At 33.4% G+C, this 12,599-nt stretch overlaps 1 protein-coding gene across 2 annotated transcripts in view; it reads left to right on the top strand.

Moving 5' to 3' along the window:
* Window positions 1–12,599, top strand: part of Naaladl2 (N-acetylated alpha-linked acidic dipeptidase-like 2) — a 1,374,648-nt gene that overhangs the window by 1,158,270 nt on the left and 203,779 nt on the right. For both annotated transcript variants that reach the window (XM_087630578.1, NM_001447432.1), the window contains 1 exon segment: window positions 795–890. In XM_087630578.1, coding sequence (XP_087486704.1) covers window positions 795–890 — 96 coding nt within the window.

Genomic DNA, 12,599 nt, shown 5'->3' with positions numbered 1-12,599 from the left:
GACCAACCCAGATACTACCCAGACCCAGCAGATCCAGGACTATGAGTTGGCCCATCCCAACGACTACTACATCTATGAACTACTGAAGGACGTGAAGGGGCCAGTCCTGCAGATTTAAAGTTTCAGAATATCCATGACCCAGGATAACAACAGGATATCTGAGAGAAGTCCTTGTGAGAATCCAATATGGATAGTGTAGCAGAAATCTCAAACCAGATCATTGCAATGAACATTTTCAAGTAAAGATGTATAGAAAATTGGGATTGGACACTAAGATTTTGATACTATGTTGAGTCACTTTTTAGGCATTCCATAAAGCTATGTGTCATTTTTAACTGTATCTTATTGTTTTGATGATGCCATCATTAAATATAAGATACCATGTGATGCCCATTTTCCCTATGATTTTTAGGTATGTTTATCAAAAAATATTGTTATCATCTAGCCATAAACAAGCAATGTACAATGATATAAAAAAGATATTACAATAGAGATTTTGTAGCCTAAACTTTTCTTTTAAGTTTCTAAATATAAATTATTAGAGTAAATAGGACAGAATATAAAAAGTTATCCTTTTGGTGAAACAGTATCTTTTTATGATCATATAGCATACTAAAAGTAATAGAATAACTACTCACTTCAATTTATAAATATTCTGAGGTGGATAATTAGATCATTCAGATGAAGCTCACATTCAGCAGTAATCTTAAAACAATTTATATTTTTTAAAAGTAAAATCCAACTAAAATATGAAAAACAAAATCAATGATGATTTTCTCTTTTGTCTGTCACAGGGTCCAAGTTTTCTCTCTGAGGCCATTTTTCCTAAACATGCAACAAAAATTGAAGAATTGGATCCATCTTTCAACCTTCATGAAGTCATTACTAAGGTAGGGATGCCTTTGTTAACTCACAAATAGAATGCGAACATTATTTTTGTTTGTTTGTTTTTTATGCTACTGTTGTTTATTTGTCTTACATAGGAGAAAGACAAGACAATGCTTTTATAAGTAGTATAAATGATAGCAAAATGTTTGGAAATGAGATAAAATAAAATTTTATAACAAATCAATCGTTAACGCTTAACCTAAAATCAAGTTGTTTTTTTATTTGAAATGGACAGGTACTTTAAATGGTCGTCAAAAAAGATTGTCTAACTTATCTGTCCAAAGTTTTCTTTAATACGTATATTTCATTCACTTTTAATTATTCAATTTGTGTGCATATGCACATGTGTCATGTGATGATGGAGTGCAAATTGTAGCTTTCTGAAGTCAGTTGATACTTGCCTTCTCCCATGTGGTTCCGGAGTATGAAACTGAGGTTGCCAGTCTTGGCAATAGACACCTTTACCCACGGAGCCACCATACTCACCCTATTTAATATATATTTCAGTTCCAGTGTAAGAAGAACTTGCTTTATTGGACAAAGAACTGAATTCGTAATATGGCACGTTTCCTTTTTTTTATTGGATTTTTTTTCCCCATCATCTCAAATGTTATCCCCTTTTCCAGTTTCTCATCCTTAAAACTCCAATCCCATCCTCACTCCCCGTTCTTCTATAAGGGTGTTCACCCTCCCAAACCACCCTCTCTTCCCGCCTCCAAGACATGACATTCCCCTCCACAGAGGGTCCAGCCTTGGCAGGGACAAGAGCTTCTCCTCCCATTGGTGCCCAACAAGGCTATCATCTGCTACACATGCAGCTGGAGCCATGGGTTAGTCCATGTGTACTCTTTGGATGGTGGTTTAGTCTCTGGGAGCTGTGGTTAGTTGGCATTGTTGTTCATATGGGGTTGCAAACCCCTTCAGCTCCTTTAACCTTTCTGCAACTGCTTCAATAGGGACCCCATTCTCAGTTCAATGGCAGGTTTCTACTGTGCATTTTTAGTCATAATTTTATTATTCTACAAAAACTAAATTTTCCAGTGTGGAGAAAATAAATTTATTGTTACTCTTAGCAAATGCCATCCTATGAGTTTTTCACATTTACAAATTATTCATCTATCCTGTCAAAGCAGTCCTCTTCGGGATAGACTTTGGAGTGTATATTGATGTTTCAGTGCCATTAAAATAATCCATATTTATGTATACTTACTAGAATTATTTAATCATCCTTAAATCTTAGCAAAATGTGACAGGGCATTTCTCTCCTTAGAAAGAGGAAGTGTGGTAAAAGGAACCAACCTCAGCGTGTGATCACTGAAGAAGCCCAGGACTGAAAGCCTGGGAGTCTCTATCTGTCTCTGATATTTAAGAACTATGTAAATTTAGGTTTTGAACTTTTAAAATAAGTGGATTTTTTTTGAATCATGATCTACTTAAAATTCATCTAAGCTCATAATATTTATTACATTTTCCTTTACAATCAACTCCAGTTGCATGAATTCATTTTTAGTACTTTCCGCTTATTTCCATATTATTTTGCAGATATGACTAAAGAAAAGTTGCCATTAGATCCTTCCCTAATGCAGAAAATAATAAGTATATTTCTAATATTTAGATATTGTATACATTTTTATATATATATATGAATGAATGACTATACAGATAAAGGTATAGAACTTTAAATGGATATTTATATACATTTGCATCTATATATAAATGTATGCAGGAAACTTCACTTAAAATTCTGGAGACCTATTTTCTATATTTGTTTGCTATGTTTAAACAAAGAATTGTTAAGATTATAAAATGACGCAATCACTATTTTATTTTCATTTCTTTTTCTATGTTGACTAGAGAGCTAATGGATTTTTGTGAAAGAGCAACTTGAGACTGGGTTGACATCAGACATATAATGGGGTAGTAGCATAGTTGATAAAATTTGCAGACACAGAAAATGTTTTGCCTCATTTCAGAGGATGAGTGCACACTGATTCTCAGTAGCTGGCATTTTTGCTACATTTAAGAACCAAACTTTTGGGAGTATTTTGGAAAAAAAATGGATGAGTGAATAAGTGGCCATGAACACAGGCTGAATATTTACAGAGGCTCAGCACTCCATGTGATAACTAAGAATCACACGAATTCTACACTTTTCTTCTTTTATGTCCTATATATGTTTTCTACTGTATTGAATACTAAATATACATTTCATTATAACCTTAAAGGACTATTGTATATAATTTCTTGCATTTAAAGAATCATAAACAAAGTAAGTGCATATCTTAGAGTTCTGTGTAAGTTTTCACGCATTATACATTTTCCCAATATTAATTCTCCTTCCAAAACTTGAGAGTCCCTGCATTCACATTGAAAAGTAAAGCAAGTTAAGAAATTGTACTTCTGAAGTTCAGTCATAAACAACTAGTAGCAGGAATGAAGATTTGTAAAGAAAATATTTCATAATATGTGATGACTTTAATATTGTTTTCTGCTCATAATCAACAACAAAAACAATAAATTCTAACACATAGCTTGGAAATACAGATATGAATTTTGTTCTAGTATGACTAGAAAATAATATTTTGCAATTGAATTTTATTTATTATCAACATAGAAAGTAATAGACTAATATTCATTTTCTCTAGTAAACAGAGATAAAAAGAATGGTGTTAGTGTTTTTTTCAACAAAATGCTATTTTTAACACTAAAACTTAAAAGAGCTAATGTATTTAAAGTAGATTGTTTAACTGTGTATTCTGAATAAAAATTGTTTGTGAGGGCCAAAAATATTTTTTCTCTATTGTCTCTCTGTGTACCTAGTAATGATTATAGCTTAAAAATATGGAAAAATCATATTAGTGTAATTAAACAAATAATGGTAATATGTCCAATGTATGGAAATTGAAGATAAATTTTAGTGTCCAAAGAATTATGTTTGTCACAATATTGTATCTGGTGTAAGTGGTTTGATCACAATGTATTATTGAGAAGTTTTGCATATTGCAGTATGACATTGTGAAAATAATACTTATCTGATTTAAGCAACAGAAATATGTACATGTTGTTATTTACTAACTAAAAAAATGGTACTGAGGTACAAGAAATGCTATATAAATTGGAAAGAGTGATTAGTATTGGATTAAAGTATTTTGATTTAACATGAATACTCAATAATGCAACATTAGCTAATATTGAAGAATTAACTGGATGTAACTGAGATCAATTTTAAGGTTCACAATTTAAGTCTTTTCAATCAGAGCTGATTTTCAAACAGTACTGATGTAAGACAAAATGGTGTGTTAATATTTGTGATGTAATCCATCACTGTCTCCCAGCAAGAAACTCTACATTTTAGAACATTGCTAAGAACCACAAATGTAGTTTTATATCAACATAAACTTTCTACATACTAAATGTTTATTCTTTATGGTTGGTGCTTTTCTGCATTTAATGAATTTTTCAAAATAAACCAGCTATCCCCAGACATGTTAAGTGAATTGAGTCCTTGAAAGCAGGTCTTCAGTGTTGTTGTCCTCTAAGGTTTATTTTTCTCTCCTCTTCAGTCTTGACATTTTTCTTTTCATATAAAGCACAGGACCTAAGAATGTAATGAATGAGACTCAGTATTGATGCCAAAAGTTGTAATCCATCATTGCCTCAGCTGTCAGGTGCTGCTGTGTGAAGCTGCTGAAGGGGGACACATGCTGCATGGAGAGTGAAGAGGCTGTTCTCACCCTCTACTATAGTTGTTGTACAAATCTCATTTTAGCTTCTTAGTTATCATAAAAGCCTAAGTAATTCCTTCAAAGACTAAGGCATGAATAAATCCTAGTATAAATCCTAGCTGCTTAATCCTTTAGTCAGTGCATTTAAAAATCATCAGGTATTTATATTTTAAATAAGCTTATTCCTCCTCCTAAACTCGGGAGTTTTCTTACTGTGTCTCTAAATCTTAAACAATTATCTCACAAATTGTTATTAACTACCCAGGCATTTCTGCTAGTTGACAGTAAACCAAGCATGTGGTAAAAAATCACTTGAATTACAAAATCAATAAACACATATAAGTCAGTTAAAAGGGATATATCTGTAAGTCGTTTAAATGTCACATGCCAAAAAAAAGAGATAGTGATGTTGGCAGAGAGTAGTACAAACACAGAGGAAGACCCAGCTTGCAGTGGCTTCTACACAGCCCCATAACAGCACTGAAGGCAGAGGACAGTCCAGGACATATGGAGAATAATTCACTGGGGAAGAGGCATTCAAAAAATATAAGCCATTTCATCTTTAGTATTCATGAGTTTCTTTTAAGGTCATTTAAAATTAGCTGTTGGTGACAATGTGTGAAAATCAATAGGATATTGTTGCTAAAAGAAAAAAAATGTGTCAAATCTGAGAAACTACTTTAAAAATGACCATCAAGGGGAAGGGAGGGGCAAAATAATGACCATCATGTTGCTGAACATGAGACGTGAATAGAGTTGAGGTAGTTGGTATTCTATTAATTGTGTCCTAAGCAAAGTGATATTGGTAAACAACAATTTGTAAAATTCCCTTGCATGGTACTAAGACACAATCAGAATAAATTCTGCTGGTGACCTTACTTTTGAACATCAAATAATTGGTTTTTCATTGTTTGCACAGAATATGCAGGAAAAATATCTCTATTAATATCTGTTGGATTTTAAGTGACATAGAGTTCAATAATTGTATCCTTTCTTTCCTCCCTAAAAGTCTACCCATTCCCACACTATGTTGATCTCAATTCATAGCATCTTTTTCTTTGTTTAATATTGCTAAGTGTAAGTGTCCATGAATGCATTCTGAGCGTGTGTATAGGCTTGTGTGTGTATACAAATATATAAATATATAAATACAACCTTCTGAATAGTACTTTAATATACTATTTCAGTTTTGACTACTCTGTGTAGTACAACCAATAAAGGGGGACATCCCTGCAAGAGACTAATTCTCCTCCCAAGCACTCATGAGTTATTAGGTAGCTCTTTGTCTAGATGTGGACAGACTGTGTGTGTGTGTGTGTGTGTGTGTGTGTGTGTGTGTGTGTGTGGTGTGTATTCATTTCATTTCCACTTTAATTTGTTATTGTACTCTTTTGGTCTTGTTGGTACAACTATTTCTACAAGAGACTCTTTTCCTACAGACTTCCTAGTATTCCGACTCTTAAAATCTTTCCATCCCCACTAATGTGAGGTTCCCTGAACAAAAGAAGCAAAGTTGTAATGTAGACGTATTCATTGAGGTTAGCCTCCTACAGATCATTGAGCTCTGAATATTATTCAGTTTTGGTTTTCTGGGAGTGTTTGTACTTTCTGTAAGGAAAGACTTTTGATGAAGACTAGTAATTACTTGGAATTGTGCTGGTTGAGCAAAGTGGTGGTAATAAATGATTTTTCTAATAGCCATTACTAGCCCCAGGAAACTGGCTAGGTATTTCTTGTACTGATAATGATTTTCCTCCTGTTGAGTAGACCCCAAGTCAGAGTAGACAGTTGTTGGTTACCATTGACATCTGTCTGTCACTCACTGTGCCTTAATGGATATCCTGTCATTGTCATTGTTCATAGATGTTGCAGCTGGGTAAAACTGCTTCCCTCCGTTAGCAACCTGCATAGTGCTTTCTGGTACTTTGGAGGTTAGAGGACAGCCAAAATGCACTTAGATGAAATCAAACTCAGGGGATCCTAGTCATTAGTCTTGACTTTGGAGTTGGGCTCACCCTCAACCCCTGCGAGGAAATCTAAGGGATACAGTGATAATCTATATTATTTTCAGAGTCATTTAACTACCCTAACTATTCAAAAGTTTACCTTGCCTAGTACTGGGAGGTTTGTTAGTTTCTGGGTTTTATGGGGAACATTGTTATCCCAAGTGACTTAATTATTCCAGAATATCTGATATTATTACAAAATGTCTAGTATTATTAAAGGGATGACAGATACAATTACAGGATATCCAATGTTATTATAATATATCGAACATTATTATATGATATCTAATGTTATTACAGATTATCTAATATTATTAAAGAGTGTTTAATATTATATTAGGATGTCTAATACTTCTTCGGGACATCTATAATAGAAAGGTAGTCTTTAGATATATTTCTTGAAAATATGTTCTTGAAATTGGTTTTTCTTTTACTTTGTCTATAGTAATGTCTAACTATGATCATTTGTTGAAAATTTTGGGTGACATAACAAAAAAGAAAGTAGGCAAAGTATTGTGATTTTTTTTTCCCCTGACTGTTCATGTCTCCAAGAAGTTTCTCAGTGTGACTACATTTTAGAGTAAGGCAATGTTTGGGTAAAACCTAGAAATCAATATTAATAATTTTACATAATTTGCATTTAGAAAATAAAATAATATTTGACATTAATTCATAGACATAGCTTTTAATTTAATTTTAATAATGTGAAAAAATTAGTGGCGATTTCACTAATGATAAAAATCTCAGGTTAACTTTAATTTTCATCATTTCAGATGATATTAAGGGCATATGGCTACCAGTTGCACTTCTGAGTAAAATAGTTCACTATATTGATTATTATCTTAGACATTATTCTATATACATGATCCTTGAATGTAAATTTATTTTAAGACATTAAATCTTAACTTTCTTCTCCTTTTGGAGATAGTCTAGGTGAGTAGCCCAGCCTTGACTGTTGTAACTGGCAAGCCTTCCTCATCAGGCTCTGGATTGTGGTTTAGAACCTGATGATGTCTTGTGTGACTTACTTAGCTTTGTTTTTCATTTTAGGTCTCTCAGGCATGTTTTTGTCTTGAAGCTAGTAATGTTTTCTGTTATATGTCTTAGAACTAACACAATAACCAACTGTCATTTCTAACACGAACGATCAAATGTTAGCATTTCACAAAGTGCTCTAATGTTGGTGATAAATTGTTTAGATAAAATACAAAAAGTATTCTTTTTAGAAAATCAAATGTAGAAATATTTATCCTCCCATAAATATATTTTACCCCCATGTATATATGTATATATTTATATTCCCTTGTGTACATTTGAAGTTATTCTAAATCTGTGTGTGTATACATACATACACACATACACACACACACACACACACACACACACATATATATATATATATATATATATATATATATATATATATATTCTTTTCCATATTGTATGAACTTGGTGGCAATGATGCAAGCTGACTCTGTGGAAAGTTGCACTTTATGTCTTCATATCATGCATTAAAACAGATAATATCCTGGGGAAGTATTTTTCAATGCAGAAATCACACGTTCTAATGAAAGCTGTGGTTTAGGGCTACTCAAGGGAGAAGATAGTATATTAAAACCAACCTTTTATGCTTGGAGAAGGAAGTATTAGAGGTGTTTTTCTTCACAAATGTATAATTAAACTCAAAGTCTTCCTTTACTGAAAGTGGAGATTGCATTGCGCATTGTGGTTATGATATTTTTAAGTGGAGTTTAGTTTATCGTTTTTCATTATACTGTAAAAGCATAATTTCTAAAGGCATGCGTGAGATGACCAGGTTTTGTTGTTTTGATGTGATCATCTAAAAGGTAATTATTATATAAAATATGTCAACATTTAAACTACTTTATTAAAAATATTGTGATCAATGCTACAGTGTGTTAAAAGAATTATTACTACATTATAAGATATGAAACTAAAAAGGCTGTTACTCTCTGACTGTGTATATTTTACTCGGTTATATAAAAATTAAGTCCTGGGACCTAGAGATGAGACTCGGTGGTCTATTTTGCTGCTCTTTTAGCAGAACCTGATTTAATTCCTACCATTCAAACTATGCATTGCACAACCATCTATAACCCTGTTTTTAGTTGAGATCATCCAATGCCTTTATTCTGGCCCCACAAATACATACACACACACACACACACACACACACACACACACACACACACACACGCCACACACACACTCACACAGACACACGCACGCACACGCACATGCACATTCATATATGCATGTATTTATGTATGTATGTATATATGTATGTGCGTAAATATGCATTCCCATAATTGTATAAAAGTAAAAATGAAGCTTAATAAAAACAAAATGGGGAATACTGATTTAACCTGCATTTTTAGCAAAATTATTGGTATGTGAGTAACTAAGGTACAGTTGGAAAATATATGATGACATTAAGATAAATATATATGACTATAAATAGTGTTACAACTTTGAAACACAACACATACGTTTCAGAATGTTTTTACATCTAACTCAAAACACAGTATTCCATTAAGTACAAAAACATTTTGGTGATAATTTCATTTTATGCACTGTGCACACATGTGTTTTTTATTTTCAAAACCTATCAAGAAATTGAAAATGAATTTATGTTTTGAGTTCCACATTTCTCATTTACGCTGAGGAGGAATTTATGTGTTTTTACACCAGTCTTGGACAATGTCATTTTCAAAGTCACCTAGAAGTATGCAGACAGAGAGCATAGTAACCAGTGCATAAAAGATGTACCCAAGGGAGTAAGGTCAAATGCCTTTTCAAAATGTGCTGTTGAAGCAAACTTATATAATAAAGAGATTTAACAGCTCCAGGCACTGTCTACTTATTAAGAAAAAAATCTAATATAATGCTACATATCAGGATGACCTGTGCAACCTCTTGAAATCTGTAATAATAGACTTTGACGAGCTCAGTGCCTTGAAAGTAGGCCCCATTGTCCTATAGGTGGGTGATGTAATAGTTGACCATATGTGTACATGTGTGCACACAGAAGCTCATGTGGTAAGTACTAATAGTGACAGATAGATTCATTTTTCCTCCCCTAGTAGTACTTCTTAGAAGCCCACTTCTCTTGCCACTGTGGTCTCAAATTTCATAGATATTTTGGTGTTTTGTTTTGTTTATTTAACTCATTTTCTTGTGTTTACAAAATTAAACTGTAGAACCTTTCTGATTGGAATTATATTAGCATTACATCACTTAATAGAGATTCCTGTAATAAAATGTCTAGCTTCTAATATAAAGTGTGATGTATTTTAAAGATATTTTATTCAATGGTCAAAATTATACATATTGGATTCATTTCTGCTATTATACTACTTAATACCTATACACAGTCATGTTCAATAAAGTACAGACAGTAAATAAATTACCATCAGTTCATTAAATACAGGTCTGAATCTGTTATCTGTTACAATTTTATATTTGCCCTCTATATAGTATATACACAAGTTGAATTTCCCTAAATGGAATGGTGTCGTCAAATACATTGACTTTTCTGTAATGCTATGCTTAACTTTATTATATCAGTGATGGAACACTTAAACCAAGAGATGATCTCTTTTCAGGTAATTTTTCAAAAGACAGATTCTCATTTCTTGGCTGGAAGAGATTGTTTAATAGTTAAATTCATCTAGTGTAAATATGAGAATACACTCAATGCTCTATGAATACTTTCTGCCTAAGGATGTTGCGAGGAGATACACAGAGAGACTGGCAAATGAGACTAACTGTTTAGGTGAACTCTGTTTTTGGTTGAGAGGCTCTGACTCAAAACAAAAAAATGAATTTGGAAATAAATGCAAATGCTGGATTTACAGAGGCATAGGTAGCCACATACACCCATCATATAAAGCCATTCATCTGTCAATATACTTATTCATTAACATCCCCACTATTACACATACATGTGCAAAAAACAATGCTGGCTTCTAGAAAGTCATAGAAAAACTGAGATCCATAAGAGTCTTTTAAATTGACTTAATGCTCTATTTTATGATAGACGAAGGAATTAAAGGTGATTTATGGATTTAAACATGACACATGGATGGCGATTCTGATCCCTAGAAAACCTCACAAATGCCAGGTAGGTTTGTCTACCTGCCTGTAATTCCTGGCTTAGAAGGTAGATATAAGCTTCCAAGAGAAAGATGGCTTATCAAGACTAGCCATTTCTGAGCCATTAGTTTGATTGAAAGCCATTGCCTCCATAGATAAGGTGACTGAGAATGGTTTATAACTAAGATAATTTCCAAAATCAACCTGGGTTTTCTTATGCAACTATCTACATATATGTGCCCACACACATGTAAAGATGTATACATATACACATGGCTAAAACACTAGTAGAAAAAATTAAAAAAAAGAAATTATGAACTTATGGACACACTAGTTGATATTTTAATATTAAAAATAAACATAAGTAAATGGTAGTATAAAGGATAGGATAGATGTAAACAATTTGAGAGGACAAAGAGCAAGGCTGGTCTAGCAACATACAAATACAGGGTGAACGTGAACAGTTGGTACGGAATAAAACATATTACACAAAAGCTGTTCTTACTACATGAAATCATATGATTTTTTTAAAGTAAATGAACATTAAGCTAAGCATTAGTTGCAACTTCTGATGATCAGCCAGTTTATATATTGTGGAGATGTCTTTTTGACTAAAGACACTAGTGAATTTTCAGTACAATGGAAAGGAATCATACTCAGTGATTCATTTTCATCCCGACTTTGTTGACTATAAAGAATTACTCAAGATCCTTGTCATTAAAGTTCTTCTAGGAACCATGGGAAAATTAAGGGGCAACTTGTGAATGATGTCTCTGGGATCAGTCATTTTTTTAATCAAGCTATTTGATTCCAAATTATCATCATACAGTATGAACATTCTTCCATCTTTTAAAAGATCTGTTGTATTTTTTAATTTGTGTGTGTGCATGTGCATGTGCATGTGCATGTGCGTGCGTGCGTGCGTGCGTGCGTGTGTGTGTGTGTGTGTGTGTGTATGCATGAATACAGGAACTTATGGAGGCCAAAAGATGGTGTCAGACACATGGAGCTAGAGATACAGTTATGAGCTGTTTAATGCGGGTGCTACAAACAGAACTCATGTCCTTGGCAATAGTAGTAAGTTACTTAACTGTTGAGCTGTCATCTCCTCAGCCCTGACTCTGTATTCTAAGTTTTAACTGGAACCATAAGATTTCTTATTCTCTCAGTTTGGAGCCTGGGAATTTCTAAATATTAAAAACAAATTTTCCAAAATAGAAGTACTTATAATTTTTAATAGTTGAATTTAAAATATTTCATTTTCAAACTAAGCAATTATATTCATGAAACTTAGATACCACAATCATAGTATCCCATCCACAGAAATTTCAGCTATCAGAAAAGCTCTGCAGACATGGCATTGCATGTGTAGGTATGTAAAGTAATTTTTATGCACAAGGCTTTCTGCTGGATGTACTAGGACTAAGATAAGCCTGACATCCTGACTGTTTGCCTTTAAGATATAGATTAAATACTGGGGCTGTAGCTCACTGATAGGGTTCTAGCCTCATATACACAGAGCCCTAGGCTTCAGAAGCTAATTTCCACAAGGACTGTCCTTTACATAGTCGTATGAAAAGGTTGGGATCCTATACATGAAAAATAAGGCTGTAAAGGACTCCAATCCCTGCCTCTACTTGTTCAGCATTAGATCAGTAGGCATACCCATGAGTCCTCAAAGTCCCATAGTCCGTAGTAAAAGACTCACAGACAAGCAAAGAGGAGAGAACCATCCAATAGACAACCAAAATGGAGGTCAGTACAACATCAAGAAAGATTTCCTGAACCACTTCCTCCAAGGATAAGAGTAAACATTTCAAATTCAGCCCAGGTGAGATTCAGTCCATAAAGACACACCCCTCAA

This window comes from Rattus norvegicus, chromosome 2 (assembly GCF_021556685.1).
Source record: "Rattus norvegicus strain SHRSP/BbbUtx chromosome 2, alternate assembly SHRSP_T2T, whole genome shotgun sequence".
In the NCBI taxonomy this organism is placed as follows: domain Eukaryota; kingdom Metazoa; phylum Chordata; class Mammalia; order Rodentia; family Muridae; genus Rattus; species Rattus norvegicus.
This window is presented reverse-complemented; position numbering and strand designations above follow the sequence as displayed.